General features: G+C 37.8%; 1 protein-coding gene across 9 annotated transcripts in view; it reads right to left on the bottom strand.

The window, feature by feature from the left end:
- Positions 1–823: 823 nt before the first annotated feature.
- dachd (dachshund d) overlaps positions 824–17,145 on the bottom strand; it is a 104,607-nt gene continuing 88,285 nt past the window's right edge. For 5 of the 9 annotated variants that reach the window (XM_057336192.1, XM_057336193.1, XM_057336194.1 and 2 more), the window contains 5 exons: positions 14,896–15,041; positions 11,467–11,614; positions 9,684–9,827; positions 8,581–8,649; positions 824–2,935 (listed from right to left, as the gene is read on the bottom strand). In XM_057336192.1, the coding sequence (XP_057192175.1) occupies positions 2,895–2,935; positions 8,581–8,649; positions 9,684–9,827; positions 11,467–11,614; positions 14,896–15,041 (548 nt within the window). In that variant the 3' untranslated portion in view covers positions 824–2,894. The remainder of the gene's footprint in view (positions 2,936–8,580; positions 8,650–9,683; positions 9,828–11,466; positions 11,615–14,895; positions 15,042–17,145) is intronic. The other 4 variants (XM_057336190.1, XM_057336197.1, XM_057336195.1 and 1 more) reach the window with 2 other exon arrangements.

Here is a 17,145-nt window from a genome sequence, read left to right on the forward strand (position 1 = left end):
TCTTAGTGGTTCAATGGGGCCCAACGTTGTTTGGTTACCAGCATTCTTCAAAATATCTTCTTTTGTGTTCTGCAGAAAAACATACATCCAGCTTTGGAATGACATGAGGTCTTCGTAAATGATGAAATAATGTTTATTTTTGGGTGACCCCCCCCCTAAATGTCAATTTCTTTGGTTTAAGTCAGTTTAGTGCATAACAGTTTATCAATACAGAACCTAAAGAGCAGTGAAGAGATTGTAGTTTTTTTATGCACATTTGAATGAGGCATTTCCCAGGAATATTGTGCCTATTCGGCTGGAAAAAGGAAAGGTATTTTTTCTCAATCATGTGTTGAGCAGAATGAGTGCTCACTGTACTGAGCATGAGTGACTTTATTCTGCTAGATATTGTCATTGCTCAGTAACACATGTTTTACAACTCAACCATGAACATTTTTGATTGCCCTTCAGATTAAAATATTAGCATGCTGCTTATGCAATATTACATGCAGTGTTTTGTATGCAGCGGAAATGTAGTTTCTAGAGGAGGATTCTCAACAGTGGTAAATTCACATGTTACATTCGTGTGGTCAACTCCATTAAACCCACTGACATTTGATGGTAAAGCAACACTAAAAAATGCTTAAGTATTTGTATCTTCCTGTTTTGCAATTTCTTACCATTGTTTATAAGGCCCAAGGAGTAATTTAATACAATACAAACAAAAATATCAAATATAATGTGTTCATAAAATTCCAAAGATTTAATATCTTGATGTTGTACTTTTAATAACATTAACAATCAATCACTCTTGGTTGTTTATAATGACAATTAAAGTCTAATAATCATTGACTCACAAATATTTTATTACCATGTTTGACACCATAGATTAGAAAAGAGACACACACACACGCTCATGCAACACTCCACAGACACGCTAAAATGCATGTGTGCAGACACAAGCACCTACAGGCTCACGCACACACACACGCTCTTATTACAGAAGACAAGATCAGAAAAGAGGGAAAAGCACTTCAAAACAAGACATCCTTGTTATTTCAATATTTATACGTTTGCTTTACTGCCATAGAAAGAAATAAGAAACAATATGTTCATAAATCTTGCTACAGTGTTTACTTCACATGAAAGAAAAAACTAAAAGGCAAGTCCTCGTTGATGAGGTAAAAGATACTTTAGTTTAACACAATAACCATTTGAATTGTTACAGACGGAAACAAATGTGTGACAAAATAATGTCTATGATTATAGTATAAATAGCTGCCGCGTAACATTTGATACGTCTTTCTAATAAAGGATCCTTTCAAAACAACTTCTTTCTTGATTATCCAATAAGTGTCTTATCACCATCATCATCATTATGATGATCTGCGATGTACAATGAAAAAAGCTTCAATGTATTCAATAACAGCCTACCATTAATTGGCACAGTGTCATTTTAAACTCAAACAAGCGAAGCTATATTGTTTCGCTCTTTGTTTAAATCTGACAGATTCGGACAGCCATAATTACTTTATTTTTGCCTTTTTATAGGCTGCAGTTTATTGTAAGAAAAAGGATTTTCCCATCATTGTTGCCAATTGTTAAAAATGCAACTTAATTTACAACTTGGAAGAAATCTTTAAAAACATCTTAAAAAATGAGGATCGTTATGATTCAGTTTGTTGATATAATTTAAATTAAATATGCATTTTTTCAAATCTTAGCTATGTTGGACATAAAATCATCTTTCCATCTTGTCCTTTAACTTTAAAATGGGCTAATATTATTTTGTCTGCGACTTTAAGATGGAAATCTGTTACCCTGTATTGAAACCACTGACTGGAATACTAAATATCTATTTACTGTGACACAATGAATATTAGTTATAAGGGGCTGACCACCGAGGGAAACACACTGAATTGAGCGCAATGATCTTTACAACTTTTTCATGAAAATGCTGAAATCAATCCATATGGTTCAGATTTATATCACTGCAAGTGTAGCTGTTTATAGATAGTGGTGTTTAACAGCATTTTCTGGGTGTGAGTGAATAAACCCTAAGTACGTAATTTTTCAGCACAGTTAAGTATTTATTGAATAACATGAATTCAGGACAACACATTTACATGCCTGCATGCTTCCTCACCATAGTGGCAGCGAATTGAAAGAATGATGGCTCAGAAACAAAACAATTCTATAAATTCAATATAAACGTTGGTATTGTGCTCCTAATAGATCTACTGCATACACGATACCAACTTTTAACATTATATACAAATACCAAAGTGAGTGAGTTAAGCTATCTTCTGTTCTTGTATATACAATAATGATAGAAATAATGATGAAACTTGATTGTTTTTTTTTCCATTTTAGAAAACATTAAAAGCAAATATTAGTCACTTCTGTTGATCAACATATATTCAAATTCACATTTGTCAGAGGCACCTCTCCGAGTTTGGATCTTTAACATCTTGGCAAACAATTATGACATTAAGGAATTATGCTTTTTTTTCTCTTTTTAATACAAAACAAAACCTCTGAATCAGATTTATTTTTCCGAAGCTTTCTCGCTGGTTTAAATACAGTATAAAAAATCTTCAGTGCTGTGAATTTGTTGTAAATATTATCACCGAGTGTACCGAGCGGTACGTTTTACTGTGCTCAAATTGTCAACCTTGAAACAGCCAACTCATGATATCCAATCCCCCAACTGGCAAAATGAAACGTTTATATCAGTGAGAATAAGAGTCCTAATACTACATTCTGTCACAATCCGTCTTCCACACCAGGGCCAAGCAAACACCTCTGATGGACCTCTATGAGCGTTTGACCTGTTTCTGTAACTAAATTACCCTGCGAGGCAAATCGGGAGAATCTTCATATGACACATGATGCCGGTCCTCGACGGCACGCCATCAGTACATCACTGTGGTTTTCAGAAAAAGTCTTCCATCTGCTAACAATAAAACACAGGAAGAGAAACATGATAAGCATTAAAGAGGTTACAGTGTGTAACCACCATTGTTATTAAACATTTCAAATGCTGATAACCAATGTCATAATTTAAACCGTCTCTGCATATTAAAGTGAAAGTATTTGACACGTTTAACCTTTAAGCAACAGTTACGCGATCCAAACACAAATTTAGAGATTACCTACATCGTTTGAAACCTTGGATTTGCTCTGACATGCTTGTTTGAACACAACAGTGCACTCATGATGTAAAGCACTTCAGAAATCACACATCTTCTGCAAAGATTGCAGCCGTTACGTCTGCAATGCTCCAGTTTCTCTGACACCTGCAATCTAATGAGCTTTGTCCATTTCCAAAGATCCTTCATGGCGAGTGCATGCCTGAACGGGCAGCAGCTCTCCTTGCCTCCGCTGGTAAACGCATCTGTTAGGCATGGCTCAGGAGCTATGCTTGACGTTTATTACCAGAACATTTCCTCCATGTGCGGGAATACTGCATCACTGACTTTAAGCACTGTTTTCTCTCGTTGGCACTGCAACTAAATAATTTAATCCTGATGAGTGAGACGACAACAAAACACATAAAGTGGCGACGAATTGGGGAAGCGCCGTGATTGGCTGAAATCACCTGATTGGAGTGATACAGTAGGAATGTCTGTTGCAGAAGTGTGTTGGTTAACATGCTGTTCCGGTTTAGAAAAAAAAATCAATTGAACAAGGCTGCGTTTCCCGAAACCTTCTTAACGCTACGTCGTTCTTAAGTTATACCTTAAACTGTACCTTATCGTTAATACGTGTTTCCCGAAACCTTCTTAGTTAAGTATACCTTCTGTAAGTCATACTTTCGCAAGGTTGGTCTGGACCGCTCTTAGCTATACCTTATCGCCTTTGATGGTTCATATCGCTATGCAAAAAGCTTTTCTTCATCGCAGTTTAATTTCACATATAAAATTTAATAGAAAATTCTATTTAGTATTACATTTTTACTTTAACTTAGTTTTAATTTTACAAATAAAATACTCCGGTTTAATACACTCAGTGTAGGCTATTGAAGTGTTTTCATGAATAAAACTGTCATACACTGATGGTTGTTAGCGTTTTTAATTACAGCCTATATCCCAAGGCACATCAGCTGGCAAACCATTTGACAGGAAAGGCGTAGTCCATATAAAGGGAATGAATGTTATGGGGAGTTTGGTCAAACTATGGCAGCGAGACAGCGAATAGTTGTCTTAAATCAAAGACGGCGCCGTCCGCGGAGCCAGTTAGTGTATTTGCACAATTTCATTAGAGAACATTTTTGTCCCCTGGCTAGCATGTCAGAAGAGAAATTTCTACACAAATTTAGCCTGCCACGGGAGCAAATTCTGCAGCTCTTGCATCTAGTTGGCCCAACTTTGTCGAGACAAACTGGACGGAGCTACCCCTTCAGCCCCGAAAATCAGCTGCTGCATGGCGGCTCTTCGTTTTTATGCCGTGGAGAGTTTTCTGGAGGTGTTTGGGGATGAATATGGGCTGAGAAAGACCTCGGTGTGGCGGTGCGTTCACTCAGTGACAAACATCCTGCTCCGTCATGCCACCGATTACATACGTATGCCTTTCACCAGGCACGACGTGATGGAGGCACATCAAGGCTTCCATGCCATTGCGGGTGAGACACTTATCCCGATACACAAATGAGTGATTTACGCCAATAATGTGAATCAACACAGATCGTGGAGAACATTAACACACGATGGCAAACTATGAGAATATAAATGACCGTTTCAAAAACAAGTGAAGCCAAACAGCCAGTTAATGTAGCTGGTTAACACAGAAAATGTATGGCTGTGAGGGTGCGGGATCGGATACTTGCAAAATAAAAAATACATACATACACACACACACACACACACACACACACACACACACACACACACACACACACACACATATTTCTTTCTTTATTTATACTATTTCAGTGAGCCCTGATAAATGCAATTTCTACTATTTCTAAAGCGTTTCATTATAATAAACATTGTTTTCTCAACACTTTACCCACTCTATAACGCAAGGTAGAGCGAACAATCGATTCTCGAGGGATCGATATCAACCTATTCAGCACCACCGCCATGGACAGCACCTGCTAACGTCGCACTTAAGAAGGTTTACCTTAAGTAACCTCAAAAGGTATAGTTCGGGGAACACGCCTAGACAAGGTATAACTTGAGTTAAGGTGTACCTTTAGAGTCTTCGTAGCGCGATAAGAAACAACGTTATCGGGAAACGCAGCCGAAGTTATTTCTGGTGAGATGACTTATATAAAAAGTAAAAAGAAAACTCCCATGATCACAGTGATTCAAGCTGAGCACCACCTAAATGCAAAGCACCCTTTGCACATTTTTGACCAAAAGCAACAAAACAAATGTTCATCTGACATATGTGTATATAGACCAACCATATAAAAACAGCACAGATGGAACACAATGTTCTATCAACATGTTCTGAGTAAACGGCCCATCTGGGGCTTTCTCTGCAAACAATGATCTATGCAATTAATTGCGATTTCTTTGATTAATTAATCGTCTAATCGTGTAATTTAATCAAATTAAAATGCATCGATTGACGGTCATATACGATATAAAATCATAAATCATATTTTTTATTACGAATCTGATGCACATTAATATACAGTATATACATTTAAAGTGATTCACCGTGGCTGATGTACAGAACAGGAAGTTGTTTTGGGCACAGACAAACAACAGAGCTAATTACAGCAGAAGACCCGTGTCTCAAAGGCTCTGCTCTATGACCCGTTTCACTGAGTTATGAGTAAAAGTCATTACAGGTCCAAATGTCCCAGGATGAGCAACACAGAACTATAAATAATAGCTAAACTGAGAATGCACATATACAGTATTTCTAGTAGTATATAGCATAAAACATTTGATAAAGGGGACAGAAAACCTTTAAATTATAATAGATAATCTTAATATTATGAAATACTGTAAATACCATGAGCAATTTGGTCACAAAACGTTAAATATTGTAATTCTATTTCCAAGGCTTCATCGACCATTACAGCAATCGTATGTGAGGTATTATTCAGATGATATCAGATCATCAGCTCATGAGATGAGATCATCCAAACACCTGATTCTGAGCGCCTTAATTTGTTGGAGATCATCATCCTGAGACCAACTAACAAAAGCACATTACAATTAAACCCTGGAATTATTGATTCTACAAGCTAAAATAATAATGGCACAGATAAACCCGAAACCAAATGAATGAAAATACGAATGACTAGTGTAAACACGAAAACAACGCAATTGCTCATGGTTTTGCGAAAATCAATTTCAGTATGTTTGATAGCATGTTAGTTCACAAAGAGCTAATCTTAAATGTACAAATTAGCATATTAATTCTGGATCTAATGGAGTGTAGCTAAACCGTCATGCGCAAACAGTGGCAGGAAATTTTCTCGAGTGGGAAAAATTGAACGACTGCCATGTTGTTTTATGAAAGATCTCCCTCATTAAAATATGTTAAAACTTTGGCGTTTTTATATTCAAATCAAGATGAAAAGTTCATTAAAGAGGATAAATATTTCATTAGATGGTAAATAAAACAAAGGAAATTTTTGGCTTCTCTCAGCATAAAATTCCTTTGAAAGATTAATTAATACATGTAAATTATGCAAATTATGCCCATGCAAATATTTTATGAAGACAATTAAGGGAACCATTAATTACTGCCTTTTTTGCTTCAGTGACATTCATTCATTTAATTTTAATTTCACTTTAACCGTTTTGATGTTTAATCTTGCAACAAAGAACTTTATCTCCCCTCGCAGGGTCGTGTAAACTCGCAGAAAACATCGCGAGGTGAGCGGTGAGTATCTGGAGGAGATACCGGGGAGATGTTCGGTATCACAAGGAATTAGTGGCAAGATGTGCTCCCAGAAGCACGGAGCCAGGAAAAACAGTCAAGCTTATTCTTGGAACGGATTCAAAACACTGGAAAAGCAATTAATAAACAGAGACTGTGTTAATATAGCAGAATTACAGAGTGTGACAAAAGACAAATAGAAATAATTAGTTCTCTGAAATTATGCTCGCATTATTATTTTTTTCCTTAACAGCCCAGTGTTGAAATTATAGCACGTCTCTTTGTTTGTTGTATATGGATCACGGTAGAATTTTTCTCCTCACATGCGAGTGTAATTTATCAGCATCTTTTTTATGTTTTTGCCATTCGTGAGTAATTATTCCACGCTATTTGCAGGCCACAGTACCCTTGACACGGACACCAAAAAGGTTGTTGTAATTAAACAGGCATGCATTCTATTTCCCCCCCCACACACAAACACATGCACACATCCTATGGCCAGCTTTGTATTCAATTTGTCAAGGACATTGACATATGAAATGATTGCAATAACTAATACGAATTTTTTTATATCTGATATCTGAATGTGTTGGGTCAAATAAAAAAGCAATTGAAGCTAACATTAAAAACTATGCTAACATGACACTAACCTTTTGAATCTAGCAATTCAACAGGATTATGATTAATTTTTACAAGAACCATCTTGCCCATCATTATCTGTTAAGAAAAACTCACTCTTCCCTCACACACTCAACGTTAGCATTATGCTTTTTATATCTCGATTTATTTTTACTCAGATTTTTCTTCACAAGCACACTTGCAAAAATTAACTAGGCTAATCAAACTGGGTTACGGGGCATTTTACTTGTGATGGGGTATTAAAATGCCCTTTCCCGCATTTCATAGAAATTTCCACACAGTATTTTCAATGGGAAATTGAGAGCACTCAAGACACAGTTTTTGTACCGCATGTGCTGCTGGGTACAATTAAAACAGACATCTGAGCGATCTAACACTTAAGGTGTAGTTTGAAAGAGTGTGACTGAAACACAGGCGAGTGTACTAAAGACATTTCTTACAAACGATACCAGACCAAACCATGTCTATAAATACGCGTAAACCCATAAAATATGTGTGTGTGTTTATTTGAATGGGCGTGTTGTGCTCCTGTGAGGTAACTCCACTGTGGGTCATCCTCGGATAATGAAACTTCTTATTATGCTCATTAAATTGCATTGGTCTCTGAGGTCCACAACATAGTCAGGAACGTACTGTCAAGGGGGTCTATCTTTAAAATGATTCTGTGTCTTATATACAACGAATCTTATCTTTCAGCTTCATTTATCGAGCCTGACTGCAGCGCATAAATACTACAAAATTCTTTTTCATAACTTAATAATATCTTAATATATCCCCGCTGGTAAAAACTACAAAAGCAAAATTTTCATCGACTCAGTGGGCTTGTTTAATGTTTAATCTCCTTTGCTTAATATCCCTCACACACCCACAAAGAGTCAGGTCTCCCACCTAGCAGACCGCATGCCATTATCGCATCACGCACTTTTGCGGGACGAGACCATTTTCCCTGGCTAGAAATGATTCTCTTGACAGATCCAAGTGATCTTGACCTTCCTCTTGAACTCTAGGATCTGAGGCCCAGATGGCAGACTGCATGCATGAACAGCAGGCCGAGTTAAAGCGAAGCTCATATACCGGAGCTGCGCTGAGATTTATAGTCTCCTCAAAAACACGTACCTTGTATTGTCCTCTCAGCATCTGTTCTGCCACTGCTGCGGTCAGTCTCTATCTCCTGGGTCAACGAGTCTGGCAAAATGAAAAGATAATGACGATTAAACATCCATGACATCTGTGCTTAATTAGGAAAGTTTTTCTAACCTCGTCTTTCTTGATGGGCGGATTGCTCGGGTCAGGGCGAAGTTTCGACCGATCACCGGCTAAGCGATGTTACGAATACTGAACAGGGCGGTGTGTTTTGCCACATAGCCTGATCTTACAAAAGCCTAATGCAGATGTGGCTAATGCAGTACTTTATATGCAACATTTTTATTACAACACCTTAAACCTTTTAAGGTCTATAAACGCTTCATGTGTTCAGTTTTTAGACAGCTGTGAGATGTATGTTCACATTTCAAATTCATCAAAATCAATCAGCCTATGAAATTTTGACAGCGAACACTCAATCACTCAGACTAAACCAGATTTGGGTCAAATGTGTCAAGTTTTTCAGTGAGAGTTACAACACGTGGTTTTTAAACAACATGTTATGCTTGTGCTTGCTTTTTTCATGTAAGGTTATTTCAATGAAATTTGGACCTGCATGGCTCTCTGGAATTCTAAATGCTGATCGGTCCATCTGCATTCCGTTGACAAATATTATTTTACTACCAACTTTTTTTCAACATTTCATGAGCGGTAATATTACTACGTACTACGATGATCAAACCTACTGCCCTGATGGCACACATACATCTGGAAGACATCTATTTGATGTCTGCCTTTACATCTGCAAGACGTATTTTTTTATTGTTACTCATCTGCGACACATCTCGTTTCCTGTCAGATGTCATATAGACATCTAGAAGATGTCTGTAAGATGTTTATGATTTAGAAAGTATGTAAAACTGCCTTATCTAAGATGTTTCTCAGATGTTTTTATACAGCAGATGTTTTCCAGATCTTTAGCAGACATCTTACAGAGCTGTGCTATCTGGGTGTATGATACAAGACCAATTTTTTTTGTGATAATATATACAGCAACTAATTTATTAAAGCAAATTTGATCACATTCGATTTTGTATGTCTGTGTTTAGATGAGTTCTCATCAGAGCAGGTCTCACCGTTGAGTGATCTGAGATTTTCTGTCGGTGACGTTTGTTTTAGAGATTGCTCAGCTTGCTCTCGTCGCTTTGACTCGTACTCTAACGCTTCTTGCAATTTCCTCTTCGCTTTCTTCTCTTTCTTCAGTCGCTTCTGAATGATTGCTGAGCACAAAAAAACACAAAGACAGCTAAAGTTGATGAACCATTGTCTCATAAGCAGGTAAAACTGGTCATAAAATCTCATATGCAGAAGTGAAAGAGGAGGAGCCGGTTTTTAACTGTCAGGGAGAAAATATTCATATAAAACGTTCTCATTCAATGAAAACGGACTGTGTCATTAGCAAAATAATTGAGCCAGCGATAACCTGGATTAACCTAGGTTAAAATGCTAATGAGATGGGGTTAAGGGAAACTTTCTCTAAAGAGGGAGAGAAGACACTCCGAATATTAAACAGAATAAAGCTGGAGGGCCAAAGCGCATTTCTAAGGATCCTTCTGTGAAACTAGCTTATTAAGCTCAATTTGATTCATTATGTAGAATAAATACATATAATATGAGCATATTAAGTCACACTTAGTAATACGTTTGCACTGCGAAATTCGAAATCATTTACTGATGTCAAAATATAGATTCATAATTATGTTCATGCAATAAAAAAATACAATAGTGTGTGTAACTAGAGGCCATCTGTAATGCACATATCGCTTTTCATCGCAAAGAGAGTTGAAAACTATTAGCTAACTATTATAAATCTGTAGTCCAATCATCGCTTTCCCTTGAGAAATATTGTGACTCATTTAGCAACAGTTACCCTATAAATTACTTATTCATATTTTCATGAGTTTAACCACATTTACTTGAACGAGGGCTGTGTGGATCTTTCTAATGCACCCTGTGCATTTAGAAGTTGTCTGCGTATGTAGTTACGGTCATATTCCCACAAGTCCTACTGCACACCTAATCAATATATGCTTGTGTATTGATCGTAATGTGAATATGCCTCATTTTGCTCCATTTATGAGCCCGTCTCTATCATCTGGCACCATTATGGAGACGTGCATGCTTTAGTATGCCTGTAATCAACATCCAAGATTGTAACTTTGCTTTTGATATCGGTTTCATGTACTTCACTCTTTGCACCTTGAAATGCTTTGAAGTTATTATTTTAATCAGATGCTTGTCTGTGCACAACTTTCCGCCATCATGGGTGTTTGCCATAAGTATTTGTAGGTCTTTGTAGTCAAAACAGCCCTCCCCTCTAAGATACAGTGGTCCGTAGATGTTTTAAGGTCCATTCTTTAAAGGTCCAGTGTAATTTTTTGGAGGATCTATTGACAGAAATGCAATATAATATACATAACTATGTCTTCAGAGGTGTATAAAAAAGACCTTGCATAATGAAGCGTTATGTTTTTATTACCTTAGAATGAGCTATTTCTATCTACGTACACCGCGGGTCTCCTTACATGGAATTCGCCATGTTGACAAACTGCTCTACTAGCGTGTTTCGTGAATACGTTATCTCCTTCGGCAAAGAAGCCAAAAGGTGACAACATCTTAATCCTGTGACAGCCTCCGTAGTGCTTCGAAAGGGAAGGGTAAGCGGTGGAGTGAGCCGTTGGTTGCAGTTTGCAACCTCACCGCTAGATGTCGCTAAATGTAATGCCTTTAACATCTGAAGATTATAAAAAGTAAGAAAAAGATGGCTCTTTAAAGAACCTTCTTTGCGGAACCAAAAATGGTTCTTCTCTGGCATCGCTGTGAAGAACCTTTTAAGCACCTTTATTGGTTGTTACACACCTCTGTTCTTTTGCTCAACAGCCAGTTGTTTCTCCAGGGTCTCTCTGAGCTCTCGCTCTCTAAACAGCTCCATCTTCAGCTCCGTCTTCTCCAGCTGCACTTGTTTCTCCTGAGCGCGAGCGTTATCAATCGCCACCTTCAGCAAACCCTGCGCCAGGAGACAAACATACTTTACAGTCCACACGCACTACACCTCCTCATGACTCAGTTACCCGTGTGAATGAATTACTTTATTTTAAAGCAATGGTTCTTAATAGTTTAGGAGATAAGATATCATGCAAGTTGTTTGCAAAGACACATTTTACATTTTACAATTCACACAGAACATAAAAAACAACAACATTTAGAACCTACAAAGCAGACATCTATTCAAGCTAATGACAATGATGTGACATCAGAACGAAAAGCCAAAAATGAATTCTGATTGGCTGAATAGCACCCAGAGCGAGAGTGATGTGACTTTTTTTTAACACTGTTATTATTGGCTCAATGTGTAACTTGATGAACAACCACTACAAGTAGATTTCTGTCGTCTAAAGTGTGCCTCACATTTCCACAAATGGGACAAGTCTACCCGACCCACAATTACACCAATTTCTCAGTTTCTCAATTTCTTATTTGTGAAGTCTTGTACTATCTTAAATATAAAAAAAAACACACCTACTGTAGCTCTAAACAGCTGCATTTCTCAAAACAACACTTAGTAAAATTTGCTGCGTGAACAGCCCGGTGACCATTTCAAAACAATTATTCCCCATACGCACGCAATTAAGCCAAATGCAATTGGCTATATCATACTAATTGTTCCTTCTTGTGACCCCAATTTAGACTAAGTTGCTTTATCTCAATTTTCTGCTTGGGCTGGTTGTGTTGATTTGTGTGTGAATGTTCAATCAAAACATTACTCTGAAATCATGATTAAAGATGACTGAGTGAACTAAGTCCTGCACAATTGGGCCGAAAGTATCACGATAGATCTGATGGTCATATCACGGGAGCAATGAGTAAACCTCTCACTCCCTATACTGTACCCACATCATTAGTCTCAGAGGTGCCGCTAATCAACTACATTCATCTTTCTGACTGCTTCTTACTTGCATGATAACCACAGTGGTCATCAAAGGAATTATGCTGAAAATATACAGGACTGTGTATTTGCTTTGAGTAGGGTTGGGAATTGAAAGGCTATCGAATCGGAAACAAAAGAAATAGGAATCAGATACTTGAGATTAAAATTTGAATTCCTCTTCTCAATTCCTGTGTGCATATTTTCAGAAAAGTACACGGCGTTGCGTGATCTGCTGATATCTCAATAAAAGCTCTTATGAAAATGAATGATATTTTTACTATAGTATTTGCATTAAAAAGCACAGGAACCACAAACTAACCATAGTTTCATTATAGTTACAACAGTTTAACCATGATGTACTTCAGCTGTTGTAATACAAATGGTAATAAATCAGAAAAAACATGGTACACAAAACGGTGCTCATAAATATATATATATTTTGCAAACAAGTAGATAAGCAGGCTAAATGACCATACAGGTTGATATCTAAATGCTTTACTTCAACTGTGGAATCGAAACTGGGAATCGATACGTATCGAAATCGATAAGCAGAATCGGAATTCGAATCGATAAAATTCAAACGATTCCCAACCCTAGTTTTGAGGTAACATCACAGCCGGGAGAAGGAAGGGATGATGTTGAAATGTTTTATATGAAGTTTTTTGTTTAGAAAGTTTAGAACAACTAAGGAACTTGCTATTACAATCAAAACACATATTTACTTTACTCTATATCCCTCATAAGATTTAATTTTCCTTAATATACTCGATTTATGCTTGAACTATGTGTTGTTTGTGCACTTTGGAATAGTCTTCCCTGCACTGTCCGGGAGGCAGACACACTCTGTCAGTTTAAATCTAGACTAAAGACGCATCTTTTTAATCTTGCATACACTACTCTTCCATAATATAAATCTTCAGAGGGTTTAGGCTGCATTAGTTAGATCAACCGGAACCAAAAACACAACTGATGTACTTGTTGCATCAAAGAGTACAGAACAGTACTCTACTCTCAGCCAGTCTTGTCTCATTGTTCCAAGGTTACCACAGCGAGCAGGATGCAGTTCATGGCCTGACCTGATGGTAGAGCGGAGAATGGGAAGTGGGGACCTGACAAGAGCTGAGATGATAGAGCTGGATAAAGAAGGACGCGGTCTCTTGACATGTCTTCACCTTTTATTTAGCCTTGTTGTGCAAGTTCTCTGGAGCTTGTGCAGAGGCAGCAGCTTTTGCCAGAGGGGAACTGGAATCCCCTGGTTGGGCCTGGGTTCTCCTGAGGTTTTTTTTCTCGATTAGAGTTTTGGGTTCCTCGCCACCGTTTGCATACTGTTTTTGCACTATCTGCCTGACCGGGGGGCTGCTTTAGAATCTTAAAGTTTTACTTAATTAATATTGCATATAGGAATTTATTATCTGTTATATTTGACCTGTGCTTCTCTCTCCTTTATCCTAAATGTGTGCTCTCACTGAGCGTGTGTGTGTGTGCGTACTTGTCTGTGTACGTACGTGTGTGTGTGTGTGTCTGTGTCTGTGTGTGTTGTGTGTGTGCGTGTTGTGTGTGTGGAGTGTTTTGTGTGTGGGTGTGTCTGTCTTCTGTGTTTTCAACCTTTTCTTGTTTTTGCAGGTACAACTTTGATTGTTTTGCTTGTAGTCAATGTGTCTCATGTACAGCTGCTTTGTAACAATGAAAATTGTAAAAGCGCTATATAAATAAAGTTGAGTTGAAAGTTGAGTTGAGTTTCTTTTCTTTTTCTGTCCAGTTTCTTACAACAGTTCACCAGAGTGGACCTTTTACAATACCATTAAGTTATGAATAATAAAAAATGATTTGATTTTAATCTCTGCTACTAATATTACTACATCACAATATTTCCCAAACAGTTTAAGATTGCCAGGAATGGTGATAAATAAGTTGATGTGTCGTCTCCTTCCAATACGTGCTTTCACTGGCTTTTATTGTATTATGACACACAATGTGATAAAATCATGACATGTGTCAGGCGGCCAGTCCACAGAGTGCCATAAAATGTTGCTATAACAACAAGCCGGTGATCTGCTTAAATTGAAAAGGACAGATCTCTGAACAGTATAATTTATTGGAATTATCCTAAAACTCAAATAATGACTCATTTCCAGTAAAAACTAGTTTTAAAAATAAGAAGTCTGATTCATTTTACCAATTTAAATTTCTCACTTTCAAGAGGTTCGAAGAGTTTTTTCCGAATCAGTTTAAATGAATTGAACTTTTCATTAATTAGTAGTTTGATTCACTACCTGAATTGATTCTCTATCTGAATCAATGAAAAAGAACTGGATTAAGACCATCTAAAGTCCATTTGACTTTCTGCTGGTGTTTCTCACCTGAATGTTAGTCAGGAGGGTCTCTATCGATGACAGTCCATCAGGAAAGAGGAAAGGTGACGGAAACCCTGGAGGTAAAGCCTGACCCGCCAGCGACAACCTCTCATAGCTGTCTCTCGCCGTCGGCGTGCACATTGGGGTTTCTTCTGGCGGCAAACAGAGAAAAACACACATCAGCACAACAGATGAGGCACTCCATGTAACGTGGCGCTGTAAAATAAATCATAATTTCCCTGAATTGGTGTTTATACACACAGATTGTTTGTGAGATGTAAAATTAACATCTATACAAGCATGCCCAATCAAGCACATATGATTGATAGCCCATTCTGTCAGTGTCGCAGCGCACTCTGTTATTGATGCTTCTGTATTTATAGCCGCTATAACGCTTGAGAGATTTTACATAGAGACAGAATGAGGGACCTCTTTAAAAAATACGCATTTCTGGCCGTTTCCATCATTTGCAGAAAGTAAATTTCTGCGTATTGTCAAGGGCAAAGATACGTTGAGAGATCAGACCCACCCGTTCCATATGGCACAAAAACGCCAATAGGAAAAAGGCACGCTCAAGCAGATGCATATGGCAAACTGAGATTATCAAGGGCCCTGGCTCCTCAACAAAGGCCATATGGCACAAGGTGGTGAACCCTCATTGACCATGTTTCAACACTACCACTGCCCCCTTCAGCAGACTGGCAACGTCAACGCTAAATGGATTAAACCCCTTAAAGGAATTGGTGCATGAAAAAAATCAATATACTGTAACTGGAAGAAAATCAGGGGGAACTTGGTGGAAGAAAAGAGAGGAGTAAAATAAATATCATTTATTCTCTCGCTCTCTGCCGATGGATGACACATAAATGTGCAGGTGTTAAATGTCACAGGTGGAGCTGCTGTTAAAACCCACTGGAAATAAAAGAAAAAGTATTTTATGTCTTGCCAGACAAATAAAAACAGAGGCTGGCACATTAAAGAGTATATATTTTATCACCTAGTCCGTTGGGACTTCTTGAATGTCATAAGGAGAGAAAACGGCGGATGATCACAGCAAACTGTGTAGCGTGTCTTTAAAAACAGCTTTCCAAGATTAATCGCCGTGTCAACTTGTTAAACATTATGCGGGTAAATGAAAGCAATCTAAAGTGGCTAGTATTAAAACAAACATAACACATTCTCTCACTTACAGAAACGGAAAAATATCAATCTTTTTCATAATACAATGAATGGTTGCATTACATTCAGTATAGCATTTACATGTTTTGCATTTGGCAGATGCCTTTACCAAAAGCAACTGAAAGTGCATTCAAATGACATTTTAACAAATTAAAATCAGCATTTGATTTATGTCAGTGAACGGTTTTTAAGGTTTACAGAGCTGCTTTTTCATCATGTTAAACATGATTTCATAGGTGTGGTCTGTTTATTTAATGTATTATGTCAATGTTTTTATGTCCATGTCTATTTGAATATGGGGAGATATTTATGATCACAATTTATATTTGGACAAAAAAATATGATTTTGAATTAGACTGGTGTATGCTAAACTCCAAGTTTAATTGATCAGTAAATTCACATTAATTAGTTTCACATTTATATACATGATAATTTCCATGATAATGATGGCTGGATCAAAATCGGAGATCTTTAACCCCTAGGTTACACCATCTAGCCACTATGCAAACATCGTTTTTTGTAGGATTGTTTGACAAATAATATAATTTAAGTGTGGACATTGAGCAGGGCTGAAATTCTCACAGAGAACTCTCACAGCCGCTGCACAGACGTACTTCCTGTGCACAACCGCCAGCGCCTGTCAGTAGCCTGATGACATCATCTGCCATTCATCAGTTCCGTAAGGGCAGACCTCTGCCATCTGGTGCACGGACCATCATAACTCTACATCTACCTCCACACACACGCACAGGCCATCAAAACTCCACATTTATCTTCACAGTCACAGCCATATACAGGCTATCATAGGTCTGCATCCATCACTGCACACATATACAGGGCTCATAACCACCTGAATCTCCACACACACACATAAACAAACATATACACACAGACTATCATAACTCACTTTAAACCACACGGCCCTGCGCTGACACTATCTTTACGCTGTCATAGCGAGCTGCCAATCACAATGGGAGACCGTCTCAGACAACATTCTGCCAGCCACAAAACAAGATGACACACAGGCCACGCCACAACAACCACAACACAACAGGACTGTCTGAAAGAGACAAACCA

This window comes from Triplophysa rosa, linkage group LG6 (genome assembly GCF_024868665.1).
Source record: "Triplophysa rosa linkage group LG6, Trosa_1v2, whole genome shotgun sequence".
NCBI lineage: Eukaryota > Metazoa > Chordata > Actinopteri > Cypriniformes > Nemacheilidae > Triplophysa > Triplophysa rosa.